Source organism: Cyrtonyx montezumae, unplaced genomic scaffold (assembly GCF_038088225.1).
Source record: "Cyrtonyx montezumae isolate F1298 unplaced genomic scaffold, pur_monq_1.0 scaffold_5, whole genome shotgun sequence".
Taxonomy (NCBI): domain Eukaryota; kingdom Metazoa; phylum Chordata; class Aves; order Galliformes; family Odontophoridae; genus Cyrtonyx; species Cyrtonyx montezumae.
Genome location: NW_027072056.1, coordinates 8,744,894 through 8,757,078, shown reverse-complemented (window position 1 = coordinate 8,757,078; position 12,185 = coordinate 8,744,894). Strand labels below are relative to the sequence as shown.

The following is a 12,185-nucleotide window of genomic DNA, read 5'->3' as shown; positions in this document are numbered from 1 at the left end:
AGCTAACTGTGACAAGGCACCGAGCACTTCATTCATTCCTGCTCCCGCTTGTGCTTCACAAAGGCCGTTCTGCGATCTTATGCAATTAGCGTGATGTAAAACCCATCAGGATCACACACAGCACGGAAGCACAACGTTCACTTCCCGCTTCACGTTCACGCTGTGCCGTGCTGCAGCTCCGAGGCAGCCTGAAACCAGTGCTCCCCGCAGCGAGTGTGGGCACCAATGGCGCTGCGACGTATCACAGATAATTCTTTCTAATGGGATAAAATAAATCCTATTTTCACTGTATTTTTTTTTTTGTATGTTCACATTTACACCTTAGAGGTCAAAATGAGCAGCAGAGCCAGAAGTGTTGAAGTGTTATTGATCCAAGATCTGCAGCTTGCTAATTCAGTCCTTACAAATGCCAACAGCGCCGTTTCACTGAGGCAAACGATCTGAAATATGATCTCTTAAAAGATTAAAAATAAAAACTACATAGCATAGAAACTGATACATTATTTCTCTGCAGATACACCATCTTCCATTTGGCCTTGAAACAAGCTGCTGGCCTGAGCACACCCCACCAGGCAACTCCCCTCTGTCTGCTGGTGGGCATCCTCCTTTCTTTTACCCTTTCTTCAGTCTCCAACATTTACACACCATCGCTATGGATTTTGTCTTTAAAAGGACAGTCTAAGGAGGCCTTGAAGCACACTGAAAATGTCTTCACCAGTGATTCCACGTGTGTCTGTGTACAGCAGGGCTCATGCCCTGGGGTGCAGGCTGCAGCCTGGATGCAGGCCTGCATTCTGGAGCATGCAGGGCCTCCTCAGCTTCCTTACCACACCTTCAGATGACACTATTAATATAGACATATTTAATGGTACGTATAGGTAGTGGGAAAGATCATTAGTAGGGAGTGGAACAAAAAACAAACAATCCCACAAGTGAAAGAGTTCTTTTGTTTAGTCAAAATATTTTTATTCGGTTGTATTCAGCATGTTTCTTTTCTTTGTTTTTACCCTTTTTTTTTTCTTCTATTGTTTTCTCATTATTTCCAATTTTTCATGCTTCCATTCTTTCAGTACAATATATTAACACTTTGCACCTCTTCAACACTTTCCTGTTAAGGCTCTAAAATTATTTACAGACATGAGTTAACTAATTCTCACAACAACCAGAGAGAGATTAAGTTTAACTTCCTTCAAGTTTTTCTTTGGATTCCAGTGTCCAGCTTGTATCAGCTGGGCTTGATATGTGTCCCTGCAGCTGTGAGTGATGCATGGTTTTGAAAGAAGCCCGAGTTGGAGCACTCAAAATCTAAAGCTATTTATGAAAATCTTTATTTTTAGTAACTTGTTGTAGGTCACACGAAAAGGGTGCAGCAGAATCCAAAATGGGGAACAAAGCATAAATTCCCTGGAGCACTGCCTTTGGCTCTGGGACCTCCAGCATAAGAAAGACATGGACCTGTTTGAGTGGGTCCAGACCAGGGCCACAACAATCATCAGAGGGCCAGAGCACCTCTGCTACAGAGGCTAGGAGAGCTGGAGTTGTTTAGCCCAAGTGAAAAGAGAAGACTGAGGAGACCTTATAGCTACTCTTAAAGGGGGGCTATGGGAGAGAGGGGAATGGACCCTTTCTCAAGGAGTGTAGCAAAAGGACAGAGGGTAATGGTTTTAAACTAAAAGAAGGCAGATTTAGATTAGGGATTAGGAAGAAATTCTTCACTGTGAGGGTGGTAAGGCACCAGAACAGGTTGCCCTGTTGCCCAGAAAAGCTCTGTCCCTGGAGGTGTTCAAGGCCAGGTTGGATGTGGCTTTGGGCAACATGATCTATAGAAGGTGTCCCTGCCCATGGCAGGGGAGGTGGAACTAAATGGTCTTTAAGGTCCCTTTCATTCTGTGATTCTGTGAGACATAACACTTTCTAACTTACTTTTGACTTTATAACCACAATCTATTCCCTTCTCCTTATACTTCATCCTCTACTGAACATTTCCAGCAGTCTTTAATGTAACACATTTAGTTACATTCTGTGTTTTGCTACTAAGCTTTACAATTGTGTCTGGAGTCATCAATTATACACAGTATACAATGGCTTTGTGTGACTGCATTGAACCTTAATTAAAAAAATCCTAACAAGCAACGGGCATAGATTTTACTTTGAGCATTTAAAGAAATTTCAGATCTAAAAGGGGATTGTCTTAAAGAAAACACCTCCATCACCAAACCTTATTTAAATGAACGACTACGTATTAACTTGACATGAATACCTTCTTATCAGTAGTGCATCTGCATAGAGATTCTTCATAAAAACCTGCAAATTCACAATTACATCTTGCAAACAGAAGTACTAGAACTGTTCAAGCTAAAAATAAAGCTTTAAAAATATTCATTTAGTTCATGGAAATGGTACCTTCAAGTCACCTCCATCAGAAGATAATGACATGAAACACAGATGAAACTGTTTCATAGTTAGATTAACACTGAAAATTCAAACAGACAAACATAATGCAAGTATTTTAACAGAAACAATATAAAATTTCACTGGCTTTAAAAAGATCTAAAGGAGAAATCTTGTCTATTTCAATGTATTGCTAGACCTTACATTTAAAATGGTACATTTACAGAACTCTTCAGATGAATTAGGTTTCTTCTATAAAACTAAATACTGGAATTCCAATAATTTGTGCAAGTATTAAAATATTAACATTTTAAATGTTAACATTACAATTTTAAATAGCCTTGCAAGTGCAATGTTACAAATACTTAAAAAAAATCAGAGCTACAATTTTATATAAGTTATATGAGTAAATGAAAGTGCTTTTCAAGTATTCATGTTCATTTGCAGTTGTATTCTCTTGTTAAGTCAGTGCTCAGTGGTACAATTTAAGTATCAATGTTGTTTCAATTTTGGATGCATGAATTTAACTGGATGGAATAAATGACATTTGAAGAAGTGTTTGTGCTAAGTATTTCAAAATGGTATATAAAATAAATATAAATATTTCAAAATTGAATATTAAGAAAATGAAATACAGATTACTTCCTGGTGGCTCTGTAATAACCCAATAATGGTGGGGGAGCTCTTGAACCACAGAGTCATTGTAAATTCTGTCAATTTCTTAAATTATGATATGCAAAATGGTTGTTCTTCAGTAGAGACAAAACCAAGGGATCAAAATAAAGGCTCAATACTCTCAACTTCCTAAGAATTTTTAAGATCTCATAATCTATGTCAAAAGCATGGTATCTAAAGAAGATTTTCCTACACTCTCAATTAGGCAGCACTTAGCTGAAGTCACTCCAGAGAACATAGCTGGTGCACATCAGCACTGTAGTGTCTACCCAGTGCACAGTGTAGCTTCCTTCCTGGCTAGTTAAAAACCATTATTATTGCAGCGACACAATTAAGACTGTATGCCTGCTTCCCACGCAAGGAAAGGTGAGCTAAGTGGGAAAATGCTTGTTTATTAGACAAGAAAGCCAAACCAAAACAACCCTACATTAATCAATATGTTTTTAAAAGTGCACTGAAAATATTTCATATCGAACCCTATCTCTCTTAAGTGTCGGACTTTCACCTTAAATTATACCTGCTTTGAACACTGATCATCTGTAAGCTGATATTATAGCATTCTGTCTTGCCATTTGAAAAGCACATGACATAAGGCAGCATTAATGTCCTTCATTAAAGATTTGGCATCACCACGGATTTTGTCATGAAGATACAGCTTAGAGATGACACAGTTCTGGAGAAGACCCTGCAGACTGTCATTACAAGCTTACTCCAACAAAGTGCTTTGCCATTTGCCAAAGACAAAAGTCAAACTGTTGCCCTACCTCACCACAGTGCTGCACTGGCAATCATACTTTCCTTTCCAGGTGCAGTGGGACTTGAATATATAGCTCTCCAAACTTAGGCAATTCTTTGTAATAAAAGCAGGGTTTCATTTCTGTCAAGAGTGGCCACTGTTTAGACTGGTCTCTTCATGCAGACCTGACAACGGCTGATAATGTTTTCTAGTTCTCCCGCTTTCAATGTCTGTGGCAGAGGTTTCCTATAAGAAAGAAAACATATATATATATATATATATATATATATATATATATATATATTTTTTTTTTTTTTTTGTGAAAAACTAGGGGAGGTGATGAAACTTTGGATATGGAATGAAGTTCATTAAGGCCAATTTCAAGATCCTGTGGATGGGTCGGGGCAATCCTGAGCAGAAATACAGGCTGGGTAAAGGCTTAAAACTGAAAAAGGGTATATTTAGGTTAGATATAAGGAATTCTGTACTATGAGGGTAATGAGGCACCAGAATAGGTTGCTTAGAGAAGATGTGGATGCCCTATACCTAGAAATGTTCAAGGCCCAGTTGAATGGGGCTTTCAGCAATCTGATCTAGTAGGGAGTGTCTCTACCCATGACAGGAGAGTTGGAACAAGATGGTCTTTAACGTCTCTTCCATTCTATGACTATGAATCAGATGCTCGGCTCACTTAAGGTCTCTGTGCTATGGAATGACCATAAATCTGACAAATGGGGATTTCTAATTTGATGGAAATTACTAGAGGAGACCCTGCTCATTATGCAGGCAATTAGTGGCTTCTAAGCCATTGGCAGCATGGATGCAATGTGCATAGGTGAAGGAAATGGGGCTGGGGGTGCTAAGAAAGTACAGTTTACCTGAACATTCTTCTTGGATTTAGTGATGCCAACCAGAAGCTGTAGGAGTTTGTGTAGTAGTTGCATGTTCCCCTGCCATGGCACTCTATGAATGGGATGGCTCGAAATTCTTCCAGACAAGATCCAGGAGATGCCAGTGCTTGGCCAGAAGCTTCTGAGCCAGCACTTGTATACTGTAATAACCAATAGTTTTTGTTTTTTTTTAAGGAGAACATGTACATCAGCTTTTACTGAACTGCAGGCAAAAAAAAATCTCTAAAGTTTATCACATGTTCTGTGCTATATCTTGGATAAAACAAAAATCAGCATAGATTAGTTTTACCAGATTCACAATGAAGCACAGAAGCCTTATGAAAATTCAAGCCATAGTTATGCTATTTCTTAGTTCCTGCAAAGGCCTTTTTCTGCTCTAAGAAAATCTGTAAAAACGTAACAAGTCCAAAGACTAGAAAGTAGTTGGCTTCCATCCACTTGAGGGCTACAGTAACTAAATTAGAAAAAAGTCAAATTCCATCTTTTGTGTATGCGCTCTCCTTCATATTTTTTGTTAAATGGATTCCTTCTCCAAACACAAATCAAAGAAGGCATTTTCATTCTCTGATGTTGGACAATGCTTGTAGAAAGAGTTCTAAAATAATTTATGACAGCAGAATATTTGCTAGAAAAATATGTTTAAATTTAATGATGTTTGAGAAGACTGTAATTTAGCCAGAAACTGAAAAATATTTATTTTTTCAAGATATTATAATTTATGGCCAAATCACAGGAGAGACAACAAATTCCACACTAGATCTAAAAGGACTTTCCATCAAGCAAAAAAACAACCAACCAAAAAAAATCCCCCCAAAAAAACAAACACCAAAAAAAAAAAATAGAAAAAGCCAAGCAGAATTTCAGGAGAAGTTTTTAGTTCTGTCTCTTATCTTCATCTGCTGGCATCCCTATCGCACGTCACATTCATGGATAACAAAGGTGAAGTGCCACTCCCCCAGTACAGATACACCCCTATTCCCATTCTCAGTGCTCATCTCGCAAGCACATTATTAACTTTCTTCACTTATATCTCATTATGGCATCAAAATTGCTGAAGCAGTCCTTTGCAGAGAGTGTACTGCATTTGTTTTGATTTTAGCTTTCTATGAAGATTGGCCCAAAGATCTGAATTATAAAAGAACTGCCAGGCATAGTGGCAGGTAGCTTACTTCTGTGCATCTGTGGTCAGGACAGGTTTAACTGCCCCAGTCCCCAAGCCCAAGAGCTCAGCAGAACACGTGAGTATGCAGTTACTTTTGTCAGACTAAAATACAATTGTTTTCCTTTCATCATGTCCCCTTTTCCTTCTCCAACTTATTTCTGAGGACAGATCAGAATAGTTGTTCCTATGCTTCTGTCATTAAATAGGAGTTAATAGAATTATTGCCAAATGCTAGGCAAAGAAAAGAATCACCATTATTAAGACACAAATGTAGATGAAAATGCCATTAAAAGTGAGGCAAAGGAAAACGAGTATTTCCAGTGCTTTTATCTTTACCATAACAAAAGAAAAGCCCTTCCAGAGAGATATCCAGCCTCCAGGACATGCAGGAACTGCAGTTGTTTGGCTGTGAACTGCTATTACCATTGCAGGGCCTTCACAGACAATACATCTGTAAGAAGAAGCATGCATGCATTCAGCACTGAGGGGAGGGAAAATATGTAAGCAGATCAAAAACTGCATCTGCTATGTTACTAGCTAACTCCAGGGCTCACTAGAAATACTACACCTTACATGCATTTTTTTGCAGTTGAATGAGGAGATTAGTAAATTGAAGCTAATCCAAATACCTTTTTTTGCAATATCTGTTAGACAGAAGTTGGTGAAAGATAGGAAATAATCCCAGAACATTTGACCTTCCTAATATTGCCAAAGTAATGCACTGAATTTTACTTTCATCACGTGCTCATTATTTTATATTGCTATGGTTTAGATCAAAGTTCTGTACCTTTATTTGTTAATATTAAATTTTAAAAATACTTATTATTTCCTAAATGAAAAAAATATGAAGCTGAGCTACTAGATTGCAACAACTGCATAAAGCAGGCTAGAAGGAAGAGTTCAAAGCTTGCCTTCCTATTTTTTATTTCCCTGCTTTTGGTCTTTTGTACTTCTAAAGGTTTCCTCCTTAAGAGGCTCCTCATCATTTTAAGATGTCTTAATGCAATTGAAAAGGTTCACATTTTTACAAGGGCGTTTCATAGCAGAGAACCTTCAGCTCCAGTTTATAATATTCTTCAACAACTGCAGCAAATTTATTATATGTAATTGGCAACAGAACTTGACTTGTACTGTATTACAAACACTGAAGCTGTCATCATGTCACTTTAGCCTGCCTCTTGTATATATGACATTAGTATTAAAAATACATATGTATGTGCATGTGTTTGTATATATATATGTATGCATATATATGTGCTATTGCAAACAGTTGTACTGTTTTCCCTTTTCTCATGTCTGCTATGCTAATTCAGCCTGTGGCAGTACCTTACTTATAATTTAACTTTTCTCAGGGTATCACTGAATATTTGACGTATTCAGATGAGTAATAAAAATATCAAGCAATTATAAACAGTGCTTGTATTTAGTAAGAGGTAAAGGTCCAGCTCTAAGATTTATTGTTCAAAATAACTTACACTCTGTGTGGCTGCTGGCCAGAAGAACTAACACTTGCACTCTTACCTGCTTATATGGGGCTCTAGTGCTTTGCCAGAAATAGGTGCCATGTCTACTGGCATTGCTGTTGCAGTTGATAGCCAGTAGGAATAGTCGTTGCGAGAAGCAAAACTGCACACATCATTGGTGTTACAGAATAAGAATGGCATGGTGGTAAATCTCTGCAAGCAGCTACCAGCTGTTCCTAAAATACAGAAGAGGAAAATTCATTACAACTGGAAGACTATATTCAGCATGACAAACAAAGGAGACCAGAGAAATAAAAAGCTGATGGCTATAAAGAGTGCAGTATCTATACAGTGAAATTCTATGAAATCAAAATACCTACAACACAGACAAAAGTACTTAAAATTAAAGGCCAAGAAAATCTGTTAAAAATACTATCTTAGTGAATGACATCAGTCCTTGACACAATGGCAGGGATTCAACACAAGCTTCTGGTGTCATTTTTGACACACTATAGCATCCAATCTGGCCTCCAGAAAATTACTGTGCTCTCCTAGACCTTCTAATATTTCTGCCAGCCCTACGCAGATGCTACTGACATTTACACTAGGCATCAATCCATAAGTAATCAAATTCCACCTGAAAAAAGTGTAAGGAGAGCAGAAGGAAGTATAGGAGTGCAGGAAGGAAAGACATCTTTCAAATTGTGATTACTGAAATTGACTGAGAGCAGCAGACCACTCTGTAGACTGAAGGCTGAAGCCTATGTTCATCTCATACATGAGTTTTGTTTCATGAAGACAGCTTAGCATTACTGCACTCTACTCTTTGAAAGTTTTGCTAATACAGTACCAAGGTCTTGTCCATGCGCTCGTTCATTTCCTTGAACAAAAAGCAGAGAATAGCCAGTGTAGATTTGTGATGTCCCAGCTGGGCATGAAGGAATCTTTGTTGATTGACTATGTCGAGTAAAGATAAAACCTCTTCTTCTTGGACCAGTGGAGATAGTACCTGGTGACCCAGGCAATCCCTGTAGACCAGGAAAGCCAATCAATCCAGGCTGTCCTGTGAAGGTGAAGAAAATATTATCACATTCTTTGAACTCCTAATTTACTCAAGTTAATGAAACCACTTAAAAACAAACCAAAATTTTTTAACTTAAAAATGAATAATAGTTTTTACTAGATACGTGAATTCCTTCAGACCTAGCTGATGTAGCTTTGGTTTGCATCAATTTGTAGGACACTGAATTTTTTTTTTTAAAGCTTGTGAATTATAATAATTTTATGGTGACTCAATAAAAATATTCAGTTTCAAGTTGATGTCACATAAAGGCATACTGATTTGAACAGATTCTCAAGTGGGTGAGTAAATGTGATTAATAACAGAGGAGCACAGTCAAGGCATACTTTTGTAAATGTTGTACATTTGTAAACTAGTATTTCAATTGTGAACATGAATCTGTTCAAAGCTAAGTATGTGCTACTGACAATGCCACAGAATCTCAATATACACAAGAAGAAGACTTGACAGAAATTGGGAATATAGTTCATTTATAAATTCAGTAGTAGCAGTCAAACAGAGATGTCTGCTTTCCTGTACCTCTTTGTCCTGGAAATCCCCTGTCTCCTTTCAGACCAGGCAGTCCTGGTTGACCTGGACGACCAAAACTTCCCGGCAGACCTTTTACTCCTTTAGGTCCTAAAGAGTAATCAAGAAAAAACAGATTAATATAGCACTATTACACTAGACTTTAATAACTGCTAATAAATGAAGTTAAAATCCCTATGCGAATGTAGCTGTATTAGAATAAAAACAGCAGCACAATGTTCATAAATGTTGGGTCTTTATTAGTGTTATTATCAACATATTTCACATCAGGAAGACGACAAGGAAATACTGAATATAGGAATATATTCCTATGAATAGGAATAAAGGAAATACTGTAGAAAAATATTATCATCATAAAGGACTTCTATATAAATCAGAGCAAATAGCTATTACTTTTAGCATGTGTTAAACTATTGGCATATCTCAAAAATATAATAACACGCCTCAGTCATATTGGTCACAGTTCATAATTCCATAAACAATGTAGCTCCTTCATAAAATAAATTTACGAAAGTGTAAAAGAAAAGTTTTTTAATGCATGCTTTGTTATGCCAGAGGGAAATCTGATACACTGACTGCAGGCGTGGTGGGCAGATAGAATGGGCCAGGTTACAAATACTGGGTTCTTAACAAGGCACCAAGAGTTATTTTTAAATACTGAGAAAGCACTTTTAAAAAATGATCAATTTTCTGTGCAGCTGTATGTTTTCCTGCCAAACCAAAATGTTCCATCATGTGGGACACACAAATATGTACAGAGATAAAAGTATAAACTACCTTGTAATCCAGGAATCCCTTGAATTCCTTGATCACCTGGTGTTCCTGGGATTCCTGGCAGTCCAGGAGGTCCCTTGCTTCCTGGGACAGAGAATACTCTCCCGGAGACTCCAGGTGGACCTAGAAGAAAAATGTAATGAAGAACTCTTATGTTAAAAACAAGCAAAACAAAACAACAAAATCAAACTAAATTATCTGGTATTAGCATAAAAGTGTCAACAATAGTTACCAGGTTGGCCCTTTGGTCCCCTTGGCCCTTCTGCTCCTCGTGGTCCAGGGGGTCCTTGATTACCCTTTTCTCCTGAAGAGGGAGATTGGAAATATGTTGTTTTTTTGTTTGTTTGTTTGTTTGTTTTTTAAGTTTTGGAAGGTCAAAACAACTGTGAGAAGTCCATAGGCTTATTTATGAGTCTTGCATGATCCACGCAGCCTTTCTGAAGAGTAACACAGTCAGCAGCCTCATTTGAAATAGGAGAGTGCACTTCTACCCATCTTTTGTTACTCAATTTATAGGCCAATAGATTGTAATAAACAATAATTTGTTTCCATATCCTTGTAACATAGTTCAACTCCTTCAATTCCAACTGTCAGTTATATGATGACTATTAGCAGGACTGTGAAGTCCTTCAAAAGTTCAAAACTTAATATGCAATTACAATACTTTTCACAATGTAAAACATGAGGTTACATCCAGAGTATTCTGTAACAGCTCTGCTGTAAATAGTACCAATAAAAGAAAACCTTTTATTGAGCCTGGAGATTTGACAGACCATGTGAAGAAATTAGGGCTTTTTGCTTAAGAAAGTATAACTATTGTCTGTACAGTGACTTTTCAAATTAGAATCATAAACTTAAAACATCCTGCCTGGAACACAAATCAAGTGGGTTAAACAACTAAATGACTATTTTGTATTACTTTTAATTATGTAATTGAAAACAAACATACTGGAATAATGCAGGCCTAAATCAGATCTAAATTGAAAAAAAAAAATAAATAAAAAAAAAGCTTAAAAGGATTTTCAGATGGCTGCTTATTTAGCTAACCCTCGGGAATATAAAATTAATAAGTCTAATACATTTTATATTTTGTCTGCTGATAAACTGGTGAATGAGATCGTAATCAGGACTGTTTTATGGCAATCAAACTACCTAGTGCTTTGTTCATAGTCATGTTTAAATACTCCTGAGTTCTATAGCTAATAGGTTGCCCCAAATCACATCTTTTAGCAGTGGTGTGGCAAACCTAGCAAACCTAGTTCCGATGTCATTACACATCATTAGTAAGACAAACATTTTTACGTTGCCTGAAATGGAGACAATTGAAGTTCTAGCCCTTCCTTGCTTTAACAGCATTTTGGACATACTCAGAGCACTTGAGTCAAAAAAAGTGTTCTCTTAGTTAATGTTTCCTTGCCATAGCAGACCTACATTCTGCTCCTGATGGAAAATCTCTATGCCTCCAGGACCTGACCTGGCAGGTGCTATTACCCATACTATTCCAACATAATACAGAAATAATTCTATTTGTCACATAGAAATGAACATAATAAATACACAAATACCTTTTACACCTGGAAATCCGAGGAAGCCAGGGTCTCCTCTAGCACCAGGATAACCTGGTCGCCCTTCTACTCCCTGCAAATCAGATGCCATCAATAATAAAGACAAAGCAATATCTACATGCTATGAAATACATTTTGTTCAAAAATATTTCAAGTGTTATGTTCATAGCACATCCCACAACTAAAATTATTTGCTCAATTTTTCAGCATGATTATGATTGTTATCATTGTTAATATTATTCTGTAATACCAAATAGCTGAAGAAATGACATATCAGAAATAGTCAATGATTCCTTTTACTTCTGTTTAAATTTATGACAACTGTTTTTAATATCCACTATAGTATATTTATTATACATTTATTTATTTCTCTCTGGATGTTATTTTCATGGTAAGAATGAAATTAAGAAATGAGTAAGAAGCAAGTAGCAATCCTTTCACTGACTTTTGGACCTGGAGGGCCACTGTCACCAGCTGGGCCTGCTGGTCCTTGTATACCATCTGCTCCTCTAACACCTTTGCTTCCTTTTATACTGAGAGTGGGAAGACCAGGCAGCCCTTGAAAACCAGGAATACCTGTACAGAAACAGAATATGTAAAGAGTACCACCAACACCATTTCACATACATTACATACAATGCAATATAAGATTTAGCTCTATGATGGTACTTCATGTTCACTGACTAAGTGAATCCCAAGGAAATATACCTATTTACTTAAAAAAAAGAAAGAATAAATGAATAAATAAATAACTAAAATCCATTTTTCTCTAGCCTCTTAATTTACTCTGAGATCAGAGGTGAGTTCTTGCAATCCTCTGTAGCACTACAGTTTTTTTATATCCTTCCGTTGTAGTTACACTTCGAATAACATGCACAGTATCTCACTTCTCTGAAGTC

The 12,185-nt window shown here is 37.0% G+C and overlaps 1 protein-coding gene across 1 annotated transcript in view; it reads right to left on the bottom strand.

The window, feature by feature from the left end:
- Positions 1-1,551: 1,551 nt before the first annotated feature.
- The window catches only part of COL4A3 (collagen type IV alpha 3 chain), a 59,261-nt gene continuing 48,627 nt past the window's right edge, over positions 1,552-12,185 (bottom strand). Inside the window, exons 44-53 of the mRNA XM_065748407.1 lie at positions 11,732-11,862; positions 11,287-11,359; positions 9,954-10,025; positions 9,725-9,844; positions 8,939-9,037; positions 8,189-8,401; positions 7,397-7,574; positions 6,212-6,326; positions 4,681-4,853; positions 1,552-4,048 (exon numbers count right to left, since the gene is read on the bottom strand). Coding sequence (XP_065604479.1) covers positions 3,964-4,048; positions 4,681-4,853; positions 6,212-6,326; positions 7,397-7,574; positions 8,189-8,401; positions 8,939-9,037; positions 9,725-9,844; positions 9,954-10,025; positions 11,287-11,359; positions 11,732-11,862 — 1,259 coding nt within the window. The 3' untranslated portion in view covers positions 1,552-3,963. The remainder of the gene's footprint in view (positions 4,049-4,680; positions 4,854-6,211; positions 6,327-7,396; positions 7,575-8,188; positions 8,402-8,938; positions 9,038-9,724; positions 9,845-9,953; positions 10,026-11,286; positions 11,360-11,731; positions 11,863-12,185) is intronic.